Raw genomic sequence first — 18,466 nt, 5'->3', positions numbered from 1 at the left:
TTCCATACGACTTGAATTTCTGGCAGAAGTCGGCTGCAGCCTTGTCCCACATATAAAGCTTCATAACCGGTCTGCTACATAACATAGAAACCATGTGTTAAAAATAATATACAAAACAATGAAAGCAATAACAGTAGAACAAACTTACTCATGTGTCTGAACATGAACACATAAATGTCGCTTCTCTGCTAAGTCAACTTCGTCAAGAATCATATGGTTCGTGATTCTCTGCCCATTCACCAGCTTCATGTGGCCAACGTAATCTGAGATAGAACAATTTAAATACGCAGACATCAAACATCAACTCTAATCATATACCAAACGTGTCATCAAAACTAAATATTCAAACATGTCTTACCATAAAGATCACCCCTGGAGTCGCAATTGGCCTTAAACTCCTCATAGTTGTGGAACCTGAACCTATCTTCTGGAATCAAAACCGGAGGGTTCTCAAGCACCGACAAAGAAGAATTCCAAGAAAATGATACGGTGGCGACATGATCAGCAACCCGATACTGATTTTTGCTTCTGGATCCAAAAAAGTTGCTCAGGTTATACACAGAACCAGCTACCAGATCAAATGTCCCAACACGTCCGGCTGGGACAAAACCCTGAATAACGGTACCCTGTGAATAAATCCAAATCATCTAATACTATCCCAATCAAACCATACTAAAGTAAGAGTCCATACTCTCCCAACCGAGCAATATTAAAGCAAGAGGAAGAAGCTAAAAAGACGGACAAACCTCTTCGTCGATAAGGAGCATCTCTTGTCCAATCAGGGTTTTCGTGTTTGGATTGTGAGCCTCCCAGAAGTGAATCAAACGAAACCTCAAGTCAGCTTTGCGTGGGCCGTGGGAAACATCTCTGAACAACATCACCTGGTCGACACACGCGGAGGAGAGAGCGGTAGCAGCGTATGGGTTCATCGGATTGGCAGATGAAACAGCAGCCTTCTCGTTAGGTTTCATCACAGCCACGGAGGCATCAATGGACTTCCCGTTTGGTTTCACAGACGCGAAGGAGTCGACGGTCTTCTCGCTGGTCTTGCGGTCGGTGGAGATCGAAGATTTGCCGGTGTGTTCCATCGCGATGAATGTCAGAGAGAAAATTATCAACTTTGATGGAAACATAAGCTAGGAAAACAGATTCATAAATAGAAAAATGGAGAGGAAGGCGAAAAGAATCCATTGAATGAGCTTAGCCAAGGTTTGATTAGAGTAGTTAATGGCGATATTACTCGGCAAAACGAGTTCAGGGAAAAGAGAGATGGAAGAGATGGAAGTCAAAAAGTGAGTGAAGAACAAATTAGGGTTACGACAACAACACGTAACACATCGGGCCAGCATCTGCAGACTGTGGGATGAAAACATGCAGATAAAACAGGCCGAAAACATCAGAAGCCCAAACCAACTTAACTCGCCGATGACTTGGTCATTTGCTGCATTACTACTGGTCGATTTTTCCATCCAACGTGGGATGCTTCAGAAGGCTTGTTATTTGGCTTTTAGTATAGTTTTGATTAGTAATATATAAAATATAGTCAGTCTCTGTTTATGGGCAACACAAAACTAGAGAACGTCATGGCTAAATGAGGTCGGAGCTTCTGATCCGCGTTGATCATTCCGGCGAAGATGATCACGATTCGACCCCCAAACCTTCTTCTCCTTCCTCTTCTTCTTCTTCTTTTTCCTCTCATCAATGCGGCTAGAGCATTTCCATCGGTGACTCTAATAGGAGGTTCTTAAAAAAAAACCAAAAAAATAAATAAAAAAAGAGATAAAACCATAGAACCAGTGTCTAACATAGGATTTTTGGAACTGGTATTGGCTGCCTTCCCTGGTAGAGACGTAGAAACCCCATACGTCTCTCTTTGTCGAAGGTTTTTTTTCTTTCCGAGAAATCTCGTCGTCGTTGTTGCTCGGCTGCTACCTCCTCCTCCATGAAGAAATCTCCGACAAGTTTCTCTGCTGCGCTTGCCTGTAAGCGCCTCACCTCTTTAACATTGCCTTAATCATTAGTTTTAATTTTATTGATTTAGGGTTTATGTGTCTTAACATTGGGGGAATTACAGCATCTTGATTGTAGATTCATAGTCTGGTTCTGTAATTGATTTTATTGTTGAGAGTTGAGACAAAGGAAGGGAACTAATCATTCGAAATTGTCTTTTGTGTTGCGCAGGGAACTTCTTTACAAACTGATTGTGCTATGTAAGAAGTTGACTTTAATCTCAATCCCAATCCCAATCATTTTTTTTTTCTGGTTCAAGCTTAATGAGGCAGCAAGCCAAAAATCCTGACAAGCTTTCTGTTCTGACCACAAAGTAGTGGTATGTTTTCAAAGTCCTTTGAATGCAAAAGCTGTTGCTTCTTTTGGATCCATGTTTTATGCGTGCTATGGGATGGTTTTGATGTTTTTATGATTGAATTTGCAGGGAAGAGTACGCTCTTGAATCATTTGTTTGGAACAAACTTTAGAGAAATGGATGCATTTAGAGGAACGCGTGTTCTGTTTTTTTTTTGTATCAGAAGAATGGTTGCTTTCTCTTGGATGATAGCTTTGTGTTTTTTAATAGGTTAGAGAACTTGATTTCGACCGCAGAATGATAGCTTCATCTATGCATATTCATTTTTGGCTTTTATCTGTATCATTTATCTGCACAGAGCTGAGCCTTTTTGCTTTTGTAAGTTCACTTCACTACCTATGCCTTTATTCTTCAGGCATATATTGAAGCTGCTGAGAATATGTTCGAAGATGATGTCGCTTCAAACAAAGCAATAGGGACCTTTGGTTCAAGCTTAATGAGGTAGCAAGCCAAAAATCCTGACAAGCTTTCTGTTCTGACCCATTGCAACACCGGCAGGTATGATTTTAGATAGAGTCTGAAACTCATTGAAGTCGGCAAATCAAGATTACAACTAATCGGCTTTTTCTCGTTTATGCATTTCTTTCATGTTTGTTTAAAATTTCTAATTATAAATCTGTATTTCTATTTTTAATATGTTTTTATGTCATATTTGTTTAAATTTTATGAAATTCAATAATTTATAAGTTTTGTAAAATTTAAATTTAATAATTCAATTTCAAAAAAAAAAATTTAATAACCTCATATGAGTTCTCCCATTGGACCTTGTCAAAACTAATTATATTATTAAGGGTTCTAAAATTCATACAGTACACAATTAACAATTAAATTAATTTTAAAAACCCATTAAAGGTTTAACCAATGGAGGTTGTCTTAGATGTTTTCACTTATTTCCCTTTCATCTCTCTCTCTCTCTCTCTCTAAATACATCCTTAAGGTTTTATAGGTTTCTTTATTTCTTATGTGATTTAGGGCTCGATTGCAAAATTGTTCAAAGTAGGTTTTGTTTAGAATAGCGCTGAACCGTCCCGTATTTATTAAATTTTGGCTTGGGGTTGTAGTTTAATCTTGATCTGTTCACGATTTTAATAAACAAGATATGTTTCCCTGAAGACGTATGAAATTCTGACAGATTTCTCTGTTTAGTGTCCTTAAACTCATAGTTTCTTCCTGGATTATTTAGTTATTACCAATGGACACGAGAATCTGGTTTTTGATTATCTGCTATTAAATTTTGATGGCTTTCCAGACATTTTTTGATCTTTAGGCTTTTGACAATTGATCAGAAGCTTAGCATCAAAGAAGTTAATGACTGAATTGTAGGCAACATCTTTTCTTTCTTACTTAACATTATTTAGTATTGAGTTTTCCATTTGTCCCCTAAGCAAGTGTGGTGGAGTGTAACACTTACTACTCAATGTACGGACATGTAGAGAAACTAGCACAAGAGATTAGGAAAGTGCGGCTTCTGTTGATGGTGTCGATGCGAAACTCTGGCAGGTCAGTCAGTGCTCTCTTTACTAGCTTTTCTATGAATGGAAGAGGGAATATATTTCTATATTTTTATTTATGGTGAATGTCTTTTATTTGCCACCATTCTTTATGATATGTGATAATATTTTGAGTGATTTAACACTTTTTCTCTCACTGATGCATGTTTTCAGCATCCTCTCAAAGAAATAAGAAGACATTCATACTGAAGCATCGAGCTAAGTGTTTGTTCTTAACAGGTACCAGAGACCTCCAAAAACATGTGCTCTCTAAATGAGTACACCGCCAAAGAGTGATGCTCCTCTTATCACCCCCAATGACCTTGCCGAGGCTGATGGCTTTATCTTTTGCTTTGGTATGATGGCTGCTCAGTTCAAGGTATTCTTAGATAAAACTGGTGGTCTCTGGAGGACTTTACAACTTGCTGGTAAGCCAGCCAGAATCTTCTACAGCACCGGGTCTCAAGGTGGTGGTCAAGAAACCACCGCATAAGTTTCTTTTCTCAATCCAAAATAACACCTCATCAAAGACACTTGCTTCGGTTTTTATGTTTTGGAGTGTTACTTGTGTTGTCATTGATTTCTAACACGTTTTTTTTTATAATCTTTGTAAGCAGGATTTATAAACTATCGAACTAATTCTATTTTTATAAATCTTGATCTCATGCCAATTAAGCAAACATAAGAATTTTTTTCTCATATTTTTCTAAACGTAAAAATCAAGATAAATGTTTCCAACTACATGTTTGGTTCCTAATGACATTTATAGCATATGGTGAGTTAGTTTTTCTTCACTTTTAAGCTTTAACTCGTTTTTAGTTATAGGATGATGAACAAAATACAAATCCATAACGATCAAAGTTTAACTTATATGTCTGAGCAAGATAATAACACTATCATACCAATTCTACTAACCCTTTTGTTGAGCCCAAGAAAATACTTCTTTTTTTTTGTCAACAAGCCCAAAAAAAACTATTAAAAATATAGTTATCTTAATCAAAATCAAGATTGAAAATTCCATATCCATATTCAGATCTATGAGCTTGAATTGAATTCAAAATTTTACCTTGCTATTTGAATCAAACAAAAACCAAAATAACTAAATTTAAACCAGACTCAAATTTATAAATAATCAAACGGTTCATATATTTCTTGAACCGAAAACCAAAAACCACAAAAAGTACAATCTAGAAGCGAACCAAAAACCAAACGCACATGCCAAATATATTAGTTAACAAATCAACATGTTGATAAATTTGTCAACAAAAAATAATCCCGCGCTTTCTGTCCTAGTATTATTTATAAATTTCAATCCAGAAAAAATTAGTTGTAAATCCTTATTTACTAAAGTATACAAAAAAGTTTCTAGATTAAATTTTACCCCACAAATTTTAAAGCTATATTTCACTCAATCATCTTAAAATTTTCATTTAATCGATTTTTTCTTTTATTGCTTTGAACCGAACCGACTCTGATTTTCTATTCTGGTCCTGATTACTCGTTAGACACACGGGAGAAAATAAAACACGTACGTTTTAGAAAAAGCACCAAAACGGAATTTTCCCAAAAAAACCTAAAACCCTAACTAACCTATTTAAACACCCCTCGGCTCAACAATCACATCCATTCTCTGTCTTGGTCACAATCTTCTCTGCTTTCTCGCATCGCCAAAACCAAAAAGTGCTTCTCCCTTCCACGATTTCGATCTTAATCTTACCGTGGAACCGTTTGTGAATGGTGGAAACGAATCCGATTGGTGATAAGTTTACTTTCCCCCTTCACATCCAAAGAGCAAGCTTCCTCCTCCCCCTCTCTTCTTCCTCTGCTTTCTCTTTCGGTTCCTGCAAAGAAGGCTGGTACTTTCGCTGCCTCGGCCTCGACCCGTGAATCTCAATCTCATCAACAAACCCTAGTTTCATCTCGTAAATTTAGGGTTTTATTTCTGCTGAATTTTTTTTCGAAGATGTTGCTCTACAACAAGCAGAAGAAGAACGCTAAGGGAAACAGAATCCTTATCAGCGTTACCGTTCTCGGTAGCGCCGGTCCGATCCGGTTCCTTGCGTACGAAGAAGATCTCGTAGCTTCGGTTATCGACACTGCTCTCAAGTGCTACGCTCGTGAAGGTCGCCTTCCTCTTCTCGGATCCGACTTCAATGATTTCATTCTCTATTGTCCCATGGTTGGACCTGAATGTAAGTAACCAATTAATTTCCTAATCCTCATTCGAATTGATTTTTTGTAACCTAATTTGTTTACTAAACCGGTTTTTGGTTTTTTTTTTGACAGCTATGAGCGCGTGGAAAGGTATTGGATCGCTTGGTGCAAGGAACTTTACTCTGTGTAGGAAGCCAGAGGAGAAGAATAAGGTGGTCAAGGAAGGTGATGGAGCTAGAAAAGGAGGAAGCTTCAAAGCTTGGATCAACAAGTCCTTCAGTCTCAGAGTCTCCACCCATTAAAGATTCTTTCTTTTTCAGACCCAACTTTTATTTTCTTATGATTTGATTCCAGAAGCTTCTGTTGACAATATTGGCTTTGTCGGAAATAAAAGTTTCAGTTTTTTTCTCCACTCTTTGACTTTTATTTGAACAAAGTATTGGCTGTGTCGTGTGAATAACCAAACAAACAAACGTCACTAGTCTATTACTTTATAGTAACAGAGCTGATACAGTGATTCAGTGGTATGTGTTGTGCCCGTGATGAGAAGAATAATATGGTGAAGAGGAGACGTCAACGTAGAATCCAAAAATAAAAATGATCAAATATGTGTTGATTAAAAAAGGCTAAAGAAACTTTGCAACAGAAGAAACAAAAAAAAAAAGTACAGATAATGATCAATACAGTAGAGTAGATTCCGTACTAACCGTGCATTCCACAGCCTTGCCGTGCTTCACGTGTTTTACTTCTTCCATCACGAAAACGATCCCTGCCCAACTCTCATTATCCAACACTTATATTTCTAGATGCTTCTAGAAGTACTAAAATGACACGATGTGTTTGTGTCTCGCTGAAACGTGTACATCACGCTAAGGTTTTGAGACATATACAGTATATAGTAAACTATTATGACTAAGCTCTACACAATCACTACACACAATTTACTCGAGGAGAAAATATATTAGATTATCCTTTTCTTTCTTAGTTTCCTCAGGTACTTAGATTATCCTTTTCTTTCTTAGTTTCCTCAGGTACCATACTTGCGGTACTTGTTGTTTATGTATGTTGTGAATTCGTACATCTGTAAACTTGGAGAAAATTAACACAACTTCGGTGAGGAAGCTAGAAGAAGAATTTGTGGCGAAAAATATCAACGAGCGATTCAAATAAACTAAGGGCTTTTAAGGTCCAACTATTAGAAGTTTAATGGGCTGGATGGTTAAAACATACAAGACTCGATTTGAACAGACCATTGAAGTTCATCAATAGAGGAAATACAATCTACTTCTCATGGGAGACCAGTTTTTCACTCTCAATATAGAACACTTTGGATGCAAGGGGTGATGAATAACAATTTCTATCATATGCTTCTCCTCTATCCTTTTGAAAAGTAACAATTTTAACTAAGCTAAATTTTCAGTTGATAGGTGAAACTTAAGTAAAATTTAGACCATTTGCACCTGATGCCTCATTTTCAAACACGTCTATCTCTTCAAAGGACAAAGCCCAACAATGGTCTGGGCCATATATATATCTCTTCGTTTTTCCGTTTTCTAGTTCTCACAGTCAAGGGTTGTTCAAAAAAAAAAGTTCTCACAGTCAAGTCTTTGGAAGACACCGCACCAAGGTCACAAGATCATTCTCGATCACATGTTTCATTTGTTCACACGGACAAACTCAGTTAACGAAAAGGTCTTTTGCGACAATAACAATCAGGAGACAAGTACCTCCCACTCGCAAAAGTATTAATCACTAGCAACCAATATGTTTTGTCTTGCACATAGAAGTATGTTTTGAGTTTTGACCAAAAAAACGAAATATGTATAGCAACAGAAAAAGTTGTTGACCAACTATTCTGTAACTGATTAAATAAAAATAGCAGATGGTTAAACAAAAAGCAAAGTGGATCCAAACTGAAATATCTTGATATATTGTTTGAGCTACAAAATATTTTATTTTTATTAATAGTTAGTTAACTGCTGTGCTTATTTGCAAAGTGAAAACTATAGTAGTGGTTAGTGACTGAATAGCCATTTTGATTAATATAGTCAGAGAAATGTTGTGCTAAAATATTGTCTATCACATTACATTTGCTGAAAATAGAATTTAGATTAATCTTTTTGTGATATGGTGAAAAACACAAATGATCACATGTTTTTTTTGTCAACTACCCATTTAACTAAATCAAGTTGTGGCCAAACGAGCCGCTTCTCCGAAGAGCACTTCCGTCTGTCCGTGTCTGATTTACATGGGAGAAAATACGATATTTGTTCCTTCCCTCTTTCGCTAACGAGTCCGTCCGACCATGACTACTCCTACGAATATGAATCAGGCTCACGTCCTCGAAGTCCTCATGTAGTCTCTAGAGCACCTCAATCTCTGTCGCAAGTGATGGCCAGTACATTAGATTCGTAGTCATGTCCACTAGGTTCGAACAGTCCGTCTCGAAACAGTTCAAGGTTATCCTCTTGTCTCTTATACATGAAGTTTCCCAAAGTAAGCTTTTCATCTCAGCATGTAAAGCTTCAGAATCCATTTGATCCTTAAGACTCCACTCTAAGCCACTGACATTGCCATTATCGATCCATGAAGCATCAATTTGGGAGGTAGAGATTCGAGGTATCCCAAGAGGCACTGTCTAAAACTTTGTAGTAGAAGGATCTTCATGATCCTCATTCGCTTCCTACTTTTCATTAGCCTTTATCTAACATTCCGCCAAAAAGGGAAGCAAGTTGAAGAGTTTCAATCAGGGATACAACTTTCTCATTAAAGAGTTTGTCGTCCCTAGCCTTATAAATGTACCAACATATCCATGGGAAGATATCGAATTGTGGTCTCAAAGAAACCACCTTTTTTCTTTTCCAAAACAGAAAGTTCATGTTTTGATATATAGATGTATGGTTCAGTAACTTGTGAGAAAAAATCACAAAAAAACCATAAATGTGGCACTTACTAACACTTTAAACTTCCAACGTTTTTTACTAGCACTTAAACCCTCAACCTGACATATGTATCACAAAAAACCTTCAACTTAATTTGCTTATTAAAAAACCTTCAACTTAATTTGCTTATTAATCAAGTCAAGAATGTGTAGGAACTATTCATTTACGGATCAAAAGTGATGATGTGTTAGTTTTTAATAAAAAATAACTAAAATAAATAAATTTGAAAATTAAATAAAAATAATAAAATGATTTTTTAGAAAAAAACGTAATTAAAAAAAATGTTTAAATAATTAATCTTAAACTTTATAAAACTAAAAAAAAAATCTAATAATTTTATAAATTGTCTAAGATTAAATAAAAATAAAATTTTTGATTTTTTAAAAAAATTGACATATGTATAAAAAAAAACCTTCAACTTAATTTGCTTATTCATCAAGTCAATAATGTGTAGGAACTATTCATTTACGGATAAAAAGTGATGATGTGTTAGTTTTTAATAAAAAAATAACTAAATTAAATAAAATCTGACAATTAAATAAAAATTAGAAAATGCCTTTATTTTAGAAAAAACGTAATTAAAAAAATAAATGTTCAAATAATTGATCTTAAACTTTATAAAACTAAAACAAATATTAAAATAATTTTATAAATTGTCTAAGATTAAATAAAAATAAAAAATTTCTAGTTAAAAAAAAATTAAGTAAAATTATTAAACATAATAAAACTCAAAAGAAAAATTCAAACCTTAAGAAATTATTAAACTTATAAAAATTCAAGTAATTTGAATTTTTAATTTTCTTAAATTTTAAACAATTGATAAATTATATGAATATTTTTTTAGTTTTAGAAAGTTTTAGATTAATTATTTGGACATGTAAATTTTTTTAAGAAAATTAGGTTTTAAAAACAAATACTTTTTCTAATTTTATTTAATTTTTTAAATTTATATATTTTATTTATTTTTAATTATTTTTATTTTTACCTTTATTAGAAACTGACACCTCATTACTTTTGATCCGTAAATGAATAGTTTCGGCCACATTCTTGACTTGACGAACAAGTAAGTCAAGTTGAAGGCTTTTTGTAATACATATGTTAGGTTGAAAATTTAGCCTCTAATTGGTAACCATTAAAGGAATACAAGGAATAAAAAGGAAAAGAATGAAAGAAAAATAAATAAGAGAAAAATATATTCATCTTCTAATTTGATAAGAAATAATTATAACCTTTTGTTTCTTAAATGTTAAAGAATGTTAAGGAATCATTGGTAATAAATATTCCTTGTAAATGGTGTAAATTGTAAGAAAAGATAAAAAATTCACTATTCCCACTCATTTCTTTAGTCACCATTTACAGCCTAATAAAAAATGTTAGAAATTTAAACTGCCGCTTTGAATGTTTTTAATGCGATTTTCCGTAATTTATATTACTTAGCCACATATTTTTGACTATACGTGGTCTAATTCACCACCACCATAGACATCAGTTTCCATTTACTGTTCACTCTCTAGAAACATTTAGCAATGAGTTTTCATCTTTTTAGAACTCTGCAGGTTCTTTAGAACAATAAACCATTAAAAATTTGAAGAATACTCATTAAAAACTTATATTATTTGTTGTTACCTACATGTAGATTTTGTTCTCTCGGGAGAAAAAACATGTACCGATGAATACCGAAGCTTTTATTAAAGAATACAGCTATTTTTTATCGAGATAATCGGGGTTGGGGTTTAGTTCGCGATATCTTAGTTGCACTTTACGATATGTGGAGTTTTGTCCATTTACTATATAAAAATTCAATTTTCTTTTTTTTTCTATGGGACCTTTGACATTTGCTAGCATTAGAAATTTAAACTGCCGCTTTGAATGTTTTTAATGCGATTTTCCGTAATTTATATTACTTGGGCACATATTTTTGACTATACGTGGTCTAATTCACCACCACCATAGACATCAGTTTCCATTTACTGTTCACTCTCTAGAAACATTTAGCAATGAGTTTCCATCTTTTTAAAACTCTGCAGATTCTTTAGAACAATAAACCATTAAAAATTTGAAGAATACTCATTAAAAACTTATATTATTTGTTGTTACCTACATGTAGATTTTGTTCTCTCGGGAGAAAAAACATGTACCGATGAATACCGAAGCTTTTATTAAAGAATACAACTATTTTTGTATCGAGATAGTCGGGGTTGGGGTTTAGTTCGCGATATCTTAGTTGCACTTTACCATATGTGGATTTTTGTTCATTTACTATATAAAAATTCAAATTTTTTTTCTATGGGACCTTTGACATTTGCTATCATTAGAAATTTAAACTGTCGCTTTGAATGTTTTTAATGCGATTTTCCGTAATTTATATTACTTGGGCACATATTTTTGACTATACGTGGTCTAATTCACCACCACCATAGACATCAGTTTCCATTTACTGTTCACTCTCTAGAAACATTTAGCAATGAGTTTTCATCTTTTTAGAACTCTGCAGGTTCTTTTTTTTTCGACTAAGTTCCGTTTATATTAAAAGATCAGTCATAACATTGTTATACAAAAATGGGGGACACGTATGGAACACACTCCATGCATTATCAGATGTTAAAGATTTTTTGGCTAACAAATCTGCACATGAATTTGCAGACCTACTACGATACATAAACCTGATGTTATGGAAATGAGATTTCCAAGCCGAGATAGTCTTTAGATAATTCTCCAATCGTAGGTTAATGCTTGCAGTTTGTAAACATCTTGTGACTTGTATATTATCTCCTTCGAAGATCACTTTCTTGTATCCCAATGAGTAAGCTGCCTGAATAACCCAAATTAATGCAGTACATTCACCTTCTTCTACTGTACTTCGACCTTCAAATATGCCCAATCCACAGTCAAGAACTATACAAAATTTATTTCGAATAATCCAGCCCATTCCTGATTCTTGACGACCATGATAAACCATTAAAAATTTGAAGAATACTCATTAAAAACTTATATTATTTGTTGTTACCTACATGTAGATTTTGTTCTCTCGGGAGAAAAAACATGTACCGATGAATACCGAAGCTTTTATTAAAGAATACAGCTATTTTTGTATCGAGATAGTCGGGGTTGGGGTTTAGCTCGGGATATCTTAGTTGCACTTTACCATATGTGGATTTTTGTTCATTTACTATATAAAAATTCAATTTTTTTTTCTATGGGACCTTTGACATTTGCTAGCATTAGAAATGACATGTAAATTAAAACGTTACGTATACAAATTTATGCTACTTTATAATTAAAAGACGAATGATGATTTGAAATTTGAACTTTGAACTTTGAACTTTTAACTTTGAAATCAAGATCATGTTGACAAAATAGGAGTATCAGACTTTGGAAACGTTATCTAAAGTTTAAATTCTCTAATTAAGTATGTTAGGTTTATCAGTTTTTTTTTTTAACGCTGATTTATTATGATCTTACAATTATGATATGAAAAAGATTACATAGACGATTAGACTTATCAGTTATCACGCATGTATCTTTTCCGTTTATTTTGTTGAATAACAAGCCGAAACGTAAGACTTTATGAGAGTGACAGGCTAAGCGGAGACTCTTGTCATGGATCATTTTACCATATCTCTAAAATAATGAAACAAACGTTACCAAAACAACATATTGGATATCGGATCTTTTAGGTGTTCAAAAAAAAAGGATATCGGGTCTTTTTATTGAAAAATCTGATTAGAATATAGAACATCTATATTTACAGTTAAATAAAGAGTAAATTAGTTGAATGTACATAGAATATAAAATGTTTAGGCAATCGGTAAAAACTTTTCAAAATTAGGTAGATGGTAAGGACGAAAATGTCTGAAAACATTAAAAAACAATTTTTTTTCAAAACAAAATTGTTTTCACCCTTTTCTAAAATGTTGGAGAAAAGTAATCACTAATCCTAAAACAATGAAACTAAAAACGTGATTAATTAAAAAAGAAACAAAAATCCCAAAATGATTGGTTTATAATCTGTTTGACACATATAACAATGGCAATTTCGAAGATTAAATAAAAATTAAGGATTTTGTTTTATATTCCTCTTCCCTAATTTCCATATATAAAAATCATTTCTTCCCTCGTCTACTTTGGTCTCTGTTTTTTCACGCCGGAGAGAGAGAGAGAGAAAGCTAGAAACTTTACAATGGATCCGATCGAATCTATCGACTACGACGGCTTCGAGACCTACAACGGCAACACCACCCACGTCGACCACGGATGGAAGAAAGTCGTCTACCCCAAACGCCACCGTAAACAGAAACCGGCGGATCAGACGGCGACTAACGGCAAAAATGTTGACGTAGCTAACGGCGATAACGTCTTCCGTTCACTCGAGGAGCAAGCCGAGGATCGAAGGAAGCGGATCCTCGCGGCGAAGATGGCTGCTGTTGACGTGGAGGATGAACCCAACGGCTCGAGATCTTACGGTTACGATGAGAGCGACGATGAGATCGCGGCGATGAATGAGAAGAAGAAGGCGGAGGAGACTAAGAAGCCGAAACCTAAGAAGGAGAAGAAGCCTAAAGTGTCGTTGCCTGAAGCTGCTGCGAAGATCGATCCTTCAAATCTCGAAGCTTTCCTCATCGAAGCATCGGTAAGGATTTGAGTTCTGATTTGAAATCAAAATTCAAACTTTTAGTTGAGTTCTGATCTGAAATCGATAACCCACAAATCAAAATCTAAACTTTCTTGTTCGTGTTGTTGTTTGTTGATAGGAAGCGTATGCTACTCAGCCGGAGATTCAGCTGATGAGGTTTGCTGATTACTTTGGGAGAGCACTTTCAGGAGTGTCATCTGTGCAGTTTCCATGGGTGAAGATGTTCAAAGAGTCTCCTTTGTCCAAGTTGATTGATGTAAGCTACCTTTTTTAAGTCTCTTTGTGATGACCATTGTGTCAGAGGTCTCCGGTTTAAGTGATTGTGGGGACGAAACTATAATATTACATGTTGAAGTTTCGGATTTGGGGGATTATGTGTTTATGTGTGATGAGGTTGTTAAAGCTTATACCTTTGGTCAACAGGTTCCTTTGGCTCATGTTCCTGAACCAGTCTACAAAACATCAGTGGATTGGATCAACCAACGTCCAGTTGAAGCCCTTGGAGGGTTTGTGTTGTGGGCGTTTGATTGTATTCTCACAGACTTGGCAGCTCATCAAGGAGGTGCTAAAGGTGGGAAGAAAGGTGCACAACAGACTCCTTCCAAATCTCAGGTATTGTTTGCTAGTACTCATCAGTTTGAATGTATCTAGTTTAACTTTGGATTAATAACTCCGTTTTGTTATGTTTCTTAGGTGGCAATTTTTGTTGCATTAGCAATGGTATTGCGTAGGAAGCCTGATGCTTTGACTAATGTATTGCCAACTCTGAGGGAGAATGCCAAGTATCAAGGACAGGACAAGCTTCCGGTTATAGTTTGGATGATGGCTCAGGTTTGTTTGTTTTCTTTCTTGTTTGAATTAGGAACAAAAGTGTTGAATTTTGTGTTTAATATCTGAAATTTTGTAAAATGTGGAATGTGGACAGGCGTCTCAAGGTGATCTATCCGTAGGGTTGTTGTCATGGGCACACAACTTGTTACCTGTAGTCGGTAATAAGAACTGCAACCCTCAGTCAAGAGATCTCATCCTGCAGTTGGTAGAGAAGTGAGTCATTTTTATTGTGATCTCCTTTGCCTTTATGTTTGACAGATCATCTAATCTTGTTTTATGCAATTTTTGTTATCAGAATGTTGTCGAATCCAAAGGCTAGGACCATACTTGTAAACGGAGCTGTTAGGAAGGGAGAGCGATTGATTCCACCTCCCATGTTTGAGATCTTGGTCCGGATTACATTCCCTGCTTCATCCGCAAGAGTTAAGGTAAGTAGTAAAGTATTGGAATTTATAAAACAATAAAAGCTTGATTCTGATCACAAGCATGGTCTCTGATGCACACAGGCTACAGAGAGGTTTGAGGCAGTGTATCCCTTGCTGAAGGAAGTTGCTCTTGCCGGTGCACCAGGGAGCAAGGCCATGAAACAAGTCACACAACAGATATTCACTTTCTCTCTGAGGTTAGCTGGAGAAGGTATTAGTAACAAAACGAAGCCTTTAATCTAGGCCTAGACATTCGGTTCCGGTTCGGTTATTAGGTTCTTCAGTTTTTTGGTTTTAAAGGTTTAGGATCCGTTCGGATATATAGAAAATTTGTTCGCCTGTGGTTCGGTCTTTTCCTTTTTACGGTTCGGTTCAGGTAACAAAGATCCGGGTTTCATATCCTATTCGGTTGCGGTTTGGTTCCAATTTTTTGGTTAATTCGGGTTAAAAACTTAGAAAATCCGGGTTTTTTCGGATTAAAGATCAGATCAGATTTTTCGGGCTTTCGGATAAAATTTTGAATAATTTGGATAATTTAAAATATTTTGGATAAAAAGTATTTTGGTAATTCGGTTTATAGTGTTGAATAAAATTTTGGTTCCCGATAAATGTGCTCACCTACTCTAATCCTTGACTCTCTTCTCCCAATAGAGTTGTAATGTGTTTCCGTTGTTACAGGAAACCCTGTTCTAGCCAAGGAAGCTACAGCAAACGCTATATGGGCCGTGTCCGAAAACGTGGATTGCTGCAAGCACTGGGACAATCTCTACAAGGAGAATCTTGAAGCTAGTGTTGCTGTTCTCAAAAGGCTTGTTGATGAATGGAAGGACCATTCTGTCAAGCTATCATCATCACCGAGTGATACTGCCACTCTCAACCGAACTATGAAGAGCTTCAGGCTAAAGGTAACGCCTCTTACTCTATTAAACTACTAATTTCACTCTGAACTCATCTCTGAACTTTCCTGTGATGTTTCTAGAACGAGGAAGCCATCACTGAAGGAAGAGCCAATGTTTCTCTCTACAAAGAAGCTGACAAGTCATGCAAAGTGATATCAGGGAGACTCTCCCGTGGAAGTGGCTGCCTCAAAGGAACAGCCATTGCTGTTATGGTTCTAGCCGCTGCTGCAGCTGTTCTAGCATCCAACCCTGAGGTTACAACCGAGCTGAAGAACCTGGTGGACTCATTGGAGCTGCACCAATACTATAATCCAATCATCACAGCTTTAAAGAACTGAGAGAAGAGAGACGAAAACAACCTGAGGACGATACGATAAGTTATCGTCCGTGTAGAGAATTTACTTGAAAGTTAAAAGCCTTTTACTCCCAAAGATGCAAAGTTTTGAAAGAAATTTGACAATGAGAATAAAGTTATTTCTGTTTATTATATGTTTTGAGTTTAATAGCCATATGATTATATTGAACATAGAGCCTTATGCCTGAGTATAAGAAGAGTGTATACAGTCACAAGATATATAACAAACTTTCTGTAAATCAAGATTTTAGTAGTCATAATCTTCTGGCTGAGCAAATGGGTACTTAAGGTAACCGTTCTTGATAGTGGAAGGGTCTTTTGGTTTGTCCCAAGGATACTTCATAGACGGATCTCTTGGGAACTTTCTGAAGTTGAGAAATGGTGCCCATAGCAGTAGCCTGCAAAGTTATAAAACTTTGGTAATAACCAGAGAGAGAGAGCAAGCATCAAGGCGAATAATGTGGTGGGTATGGATACTATACTTACCCGGGGAAGAACATGAAGACGCACATGAACTGTAGATACATCTCGAAGAACTTCCTTCTGTACCATCTTACTCTCAGCCAGTTCATGATAATTGGCTAATAACACAATTTTGAAGTAATATCGATCAGGAAACATGCAAGTCTTTGAAAATGCTACAATGGTTTGCACCATATACTTACTGGCATTACGAGGAAGTACCAGACCGATATGATACCGATATCGAGCACAACGCTGCTCAGTTCCTGCTCGTGGTTGACTCCAGTTATTGCCAAGGCCGGGTGATCAATCTGCAAAACTAAAGTTTTTTTTAGTACTACTCTTTTCTCTCATATTTTTCAATGGTAGATGAGGTCTTGTATGTTTCTTTACCGTGGCAAGAACTGTCCCGAGTTGAGCTGCAAAGATTGTCTTCTTTGCTCCAAAGAAGTCACCAGCCTTTGCTCTCATCTTGGCAATATTCTGTGGTAAATAATAAAAGTCAAACCCAAGTTATCAGAGATGGCTCTAATCATCACAAGTTAGAAGGGGGGTCTTACATGAAGAAGAGAATCGGTGTTAGAGATGGGTTTGGTGTGAGATGTAATACAGAGAGGAGCTTTGACACTGCGAGGGCTTGAATAAAGAGACAACGCGTTCGGGGCACAGAGCCCAAGAGAGCAGCAACGGCTCATCTCTCTCTCTCTGTGTTCTGTCTTGTGAAGTTTTCTTTTCCTTATCTCTTGAGATTGGTTCTAATGGCAAAGAGAGTATTTGCTTCAAGCAGCCTTTGTTTTGTATTCCATAAATTCCACGTGTCATATGGAGGTCTCACGTTGAGTTTTGGCATTTTGTTGTGTATTCTTCTTCTTCTTCTTCTTTTTTTTTTCGTGATTTCACAGTAATGGTTGCTTACAAGTCACATGATTGCTCTCACAATTTAACTAACATTTATATAATAATATATGCCTATTATTAGACGCGTTGTTTTTTTTAAAACATTGGATAACACATTATATCATCATATAATCTATAACTCTATTATAAGATGAATTGCTTTAGGACCACATTTTTTTCATGTAATCAACCAGTGAGTTTGACTCTAAGTTTTCATATTGTTCAGAATACTAAGTTAGTGATATCACTAATAAACAATTTTAAAGATTTAATAATGTAATAACTTTAATTTAATACAATGGGACAACTGATATTTATAAAAATTAATAAGAACATTAAATATAAATTACAATACCGAAATAAATTTATAAAGAAGAACTGTATAGTCCAGATGACAAATCTCTTTCTTTAGATTTTTAAACGTCCATAGTGTGACGGTTTTATAAGGCTCACATTTCCAGGATATAACTGATGTGTTTCTATCTTCCAACACAAAAGATATAATCAATCAAACCTTTTTATGTTCGTACTCTCATACTCGAAAACATAACTATTCAACATGAGATAATTTTGTTGTTGCTCGTATGAATGTAAAGTGTTTTCTATAATGGCAAGCACCTTAATATAGAAACACAAATGAGAGTCATAAGTCAAACAATTATGATATAAACCATTACGTTATGGTTTCTACCAAATCAAACGTAAAAGGCGCAATAGGGCTTCTCCAACTGTAAGTTGTAATGAATATCTAATGATTTTAGAAAATTAAAGAAGAAAAATACAAAATTAGGAAAGAATGTATCCATCTCTATTATTAAAAGATAAGTACCCATTAAAAAATAGCCCTAAGTTTTCTAACTTATTCACACTTCCATGCTATTGAGAATTAAATTAAACTACTTATTTTAATGCTTGTCTTTTCCAGTTAAAGTAATGAGTTTTCCTTAATCAAATTTAAACTTAATATCATTAAATAAACCTACCTATTTTAATGCTTGTCTTTTCCAGTTAAA

General features: G+C 35.3%; 3 protein-coding genes and 1 long non-coding RNA gene across 10 annotated transcripts; 3 read left to right on the top strand and 1 right to left on the bottom strand.

Moving 5' to 3' along the window:
• Positions 1 to 1,581: 1,581 nt before the first annotated feature.
• Positions 1,582 to 4,554, top strand: LOC106322693. 6 transcript variants are annotated; one of them, XR_001266495.1, is made up of 6 exons: positions 1,582 to 1,982; positions 2,182 to 2,329; positions 2,435 to 2,575; positions 2,721 to 2,863; positions 3,799 to 3,865; positions 4,030 to 4,554. It is a non-coding gene; the product is annotated as an uncharacterized LOC106322693 (long non-coding RNA). The 6 variants fall into 6 exon arrangements; XR_001266493.1 differs by having other exon boundaries at positions 2,721 to 3,865; XR_001266494.1 differs by having other exon boundaries at positions 2,435 to 2,863.
• A 903-nt stretch (positions 4,555 to 5,457) lies between these two features.
• On the top strand, positions 5,458 to 6,957 carry LOC106325589 (uncharacterized protein At4g22758). 2 transcript variants are annotated; one of them, XM_013763636.1, is made up of 3 exons: positions 5,458 to 6,047; positions 6,142 to 6,296; positions 6,446 to 6,957. In XM_013763636.1, the coding sequence occupies exons 1-3, from the start codon at positions 5,819 to 5,821 to the stop codon at positions 6,467 to 6,469; spliced, it is 408 nt and encodes a 135-aa protein (XP_013619090.1). In that variant the 5' UTR covers positions 5,458 to 5,818; the 3' UTR covers positions 6,470 to 6,957. The 2 variants fall into 2 exon arrangements, with proteins under 2 accessions (XP_013619090.1, XP_013619091.1); XM_013763637.1 differs by lacking the exon at positions 6,446 to 6,957 and having other exon boundaries at positions 6,142 to 6,421.
• Positions 6,958 to 13,060: 6,103 nt separating this feature from the next.
• LOC106327462 (transmembrane protein 214-like) lies at positions 13,061 to 16,333 on the top strand. Its single transcript, XM_013765619.1, has 9 exons — positions 13,061 to 13,581; positions 13,703 to 13,840; positions 14,008 to 14,196; positions 14,278 to 14,415; positions 14,510 to 14,628; positions 14,711 to 14,843; positions 14,922 to 15,051; positions 15,519 to 15,745; positions 15,820 to 16,333. The coding sequence occupies exons 1-9, from the start codon at positions 13,132 to 13,134 to the stop codon at positions 16,075 to 16,077; spliced, it is 1,782 nt and encodes a 593-aa protein (XP_013621073.1). The 5' UTR covers positions 13,061 to 13,131; the 3' UTR covers positions 16,078 to 16,333.
• On the bottom strand, positions 16,206 to 17,344 carry LOC106327463 (NAD(P)H-quinone oxidoreductase subunit L, chloroplastic-like). Its single transcript, XM_013765620.1, has 5 exons — positions 17,117 to 17,344; positions 16,950 to 17,039; positions 16,760 to 16,867; positions 16,581 to 16,675; positions 16,206 to 16,492 (listed from the first exon to the last, which is right to left on the bottom strand). Exons 1-5 carry the CDS (start codon positions 17,249 to 17,251, stop codon positions 16,342 to 16,344), a joined length of 579 nt encoding a protein of 192 aa, XP_013621074.1. The 5' UTR covers positions 17,252 to 17,344; the 3' UTR covers positions 16,206 to 16,341.
• Positions 17,345 to 18,466: the final 1,122 nt, after the last annotated feature.

This window comes from Brassica oleracea, chromosome C2, assembly GCF_000695525.1.
Source record: "Brassica oleracea var. oleracea cultivar TO1000 chromosome C2, BOL, whole genome shotgun sequence".
Classification (NCBI taxonomy): domain Eukaryota; kingdom Viridiplantae; phylum Streptophyta; class Magnoliopsida; order Brassicales; family Brassicaceae; genus Brassica; species Brassica oleracea.
Note: the sequence above shows the minus strand (reverse complement) of the source record. Positions and strands in the feature narration are given on the sequence as shown.

What these genes read in the sequence shown, in the direction of transcription:
- LOC106325589 (XM_013763636.1), top strand. Translation starts at nt 5,819, where the DNA reads ATGTTGCTCTACAACAAGCAGAAGAAGAACGCTAAGGGAAACAGAATC. An exon ending in TCCCATGGTTGGACCTGAAT is followed by an intron (nt 6,048 to 6,141) that starts GTAAGTAACCAA and finishes TTTTTTTGACAG; the next exon opens with CTATGAGCGCGTGGAAAGGT. An exon ending in ACAAGTCCTTCAGTCTCAGA is followed by an intron (nt 6,297 to 6,445) that starts GTCTCCACCCAT and finishes TATTTGAACAAA; the next exon opens with GTATTGGCTGTGTCGTGTGA.
- LOC106327462 (XM_013765619.1), top strand. Translation starts at nt 13,132, where the DNA reads ATGGATCCGATCGAATCTATCGACTACGACGGCTTCGAGACCTACAAC. An exon ending in TAGTTTGGATGATGGCTCAG is followed by an intron (nt 14,416 to 14,509) that starts GTTTGTTTGTTT and finishes GAATGTGGACAG; the next exon opens with GCGTCTCAAGGTGATCTATC. An exon ending in ATCCTGCAGTTGGTAGAGAA is followed by an intron (nt 14,629 to 14,710) that starts GTGAGTCATTTT and finishes TTTTGTTATCAG; the next exon opens with AATGTTGTCGAATCCAAAGG.
- LOC106327463 (XM_013765620.1), bottom strand. Translation starts at nt 17,251, where the DNA reads ATGAGCCGTTGCTGCTCTCTTGGGCTCTGTGCCCCGAACGCGTTGTCT. An exon ending in GGTACTTCCTCGTAATGCCA is followed by an intron (nt 16,676 to 16,759) that starts GTAAGTATATGG and finishes TTGTGTTATTAG; the next exon opens with CCAATTATCATGAACTGGCT. An exon ending in GTCTTCATGTTCTTCCCCGG is followed by an intron (nt 16,493 to 16,580) that starts GTAAGTATAGTA and finishes ATAACTTTGCAG; the next exon opens with GCTACTGCTATGGGCACCAT.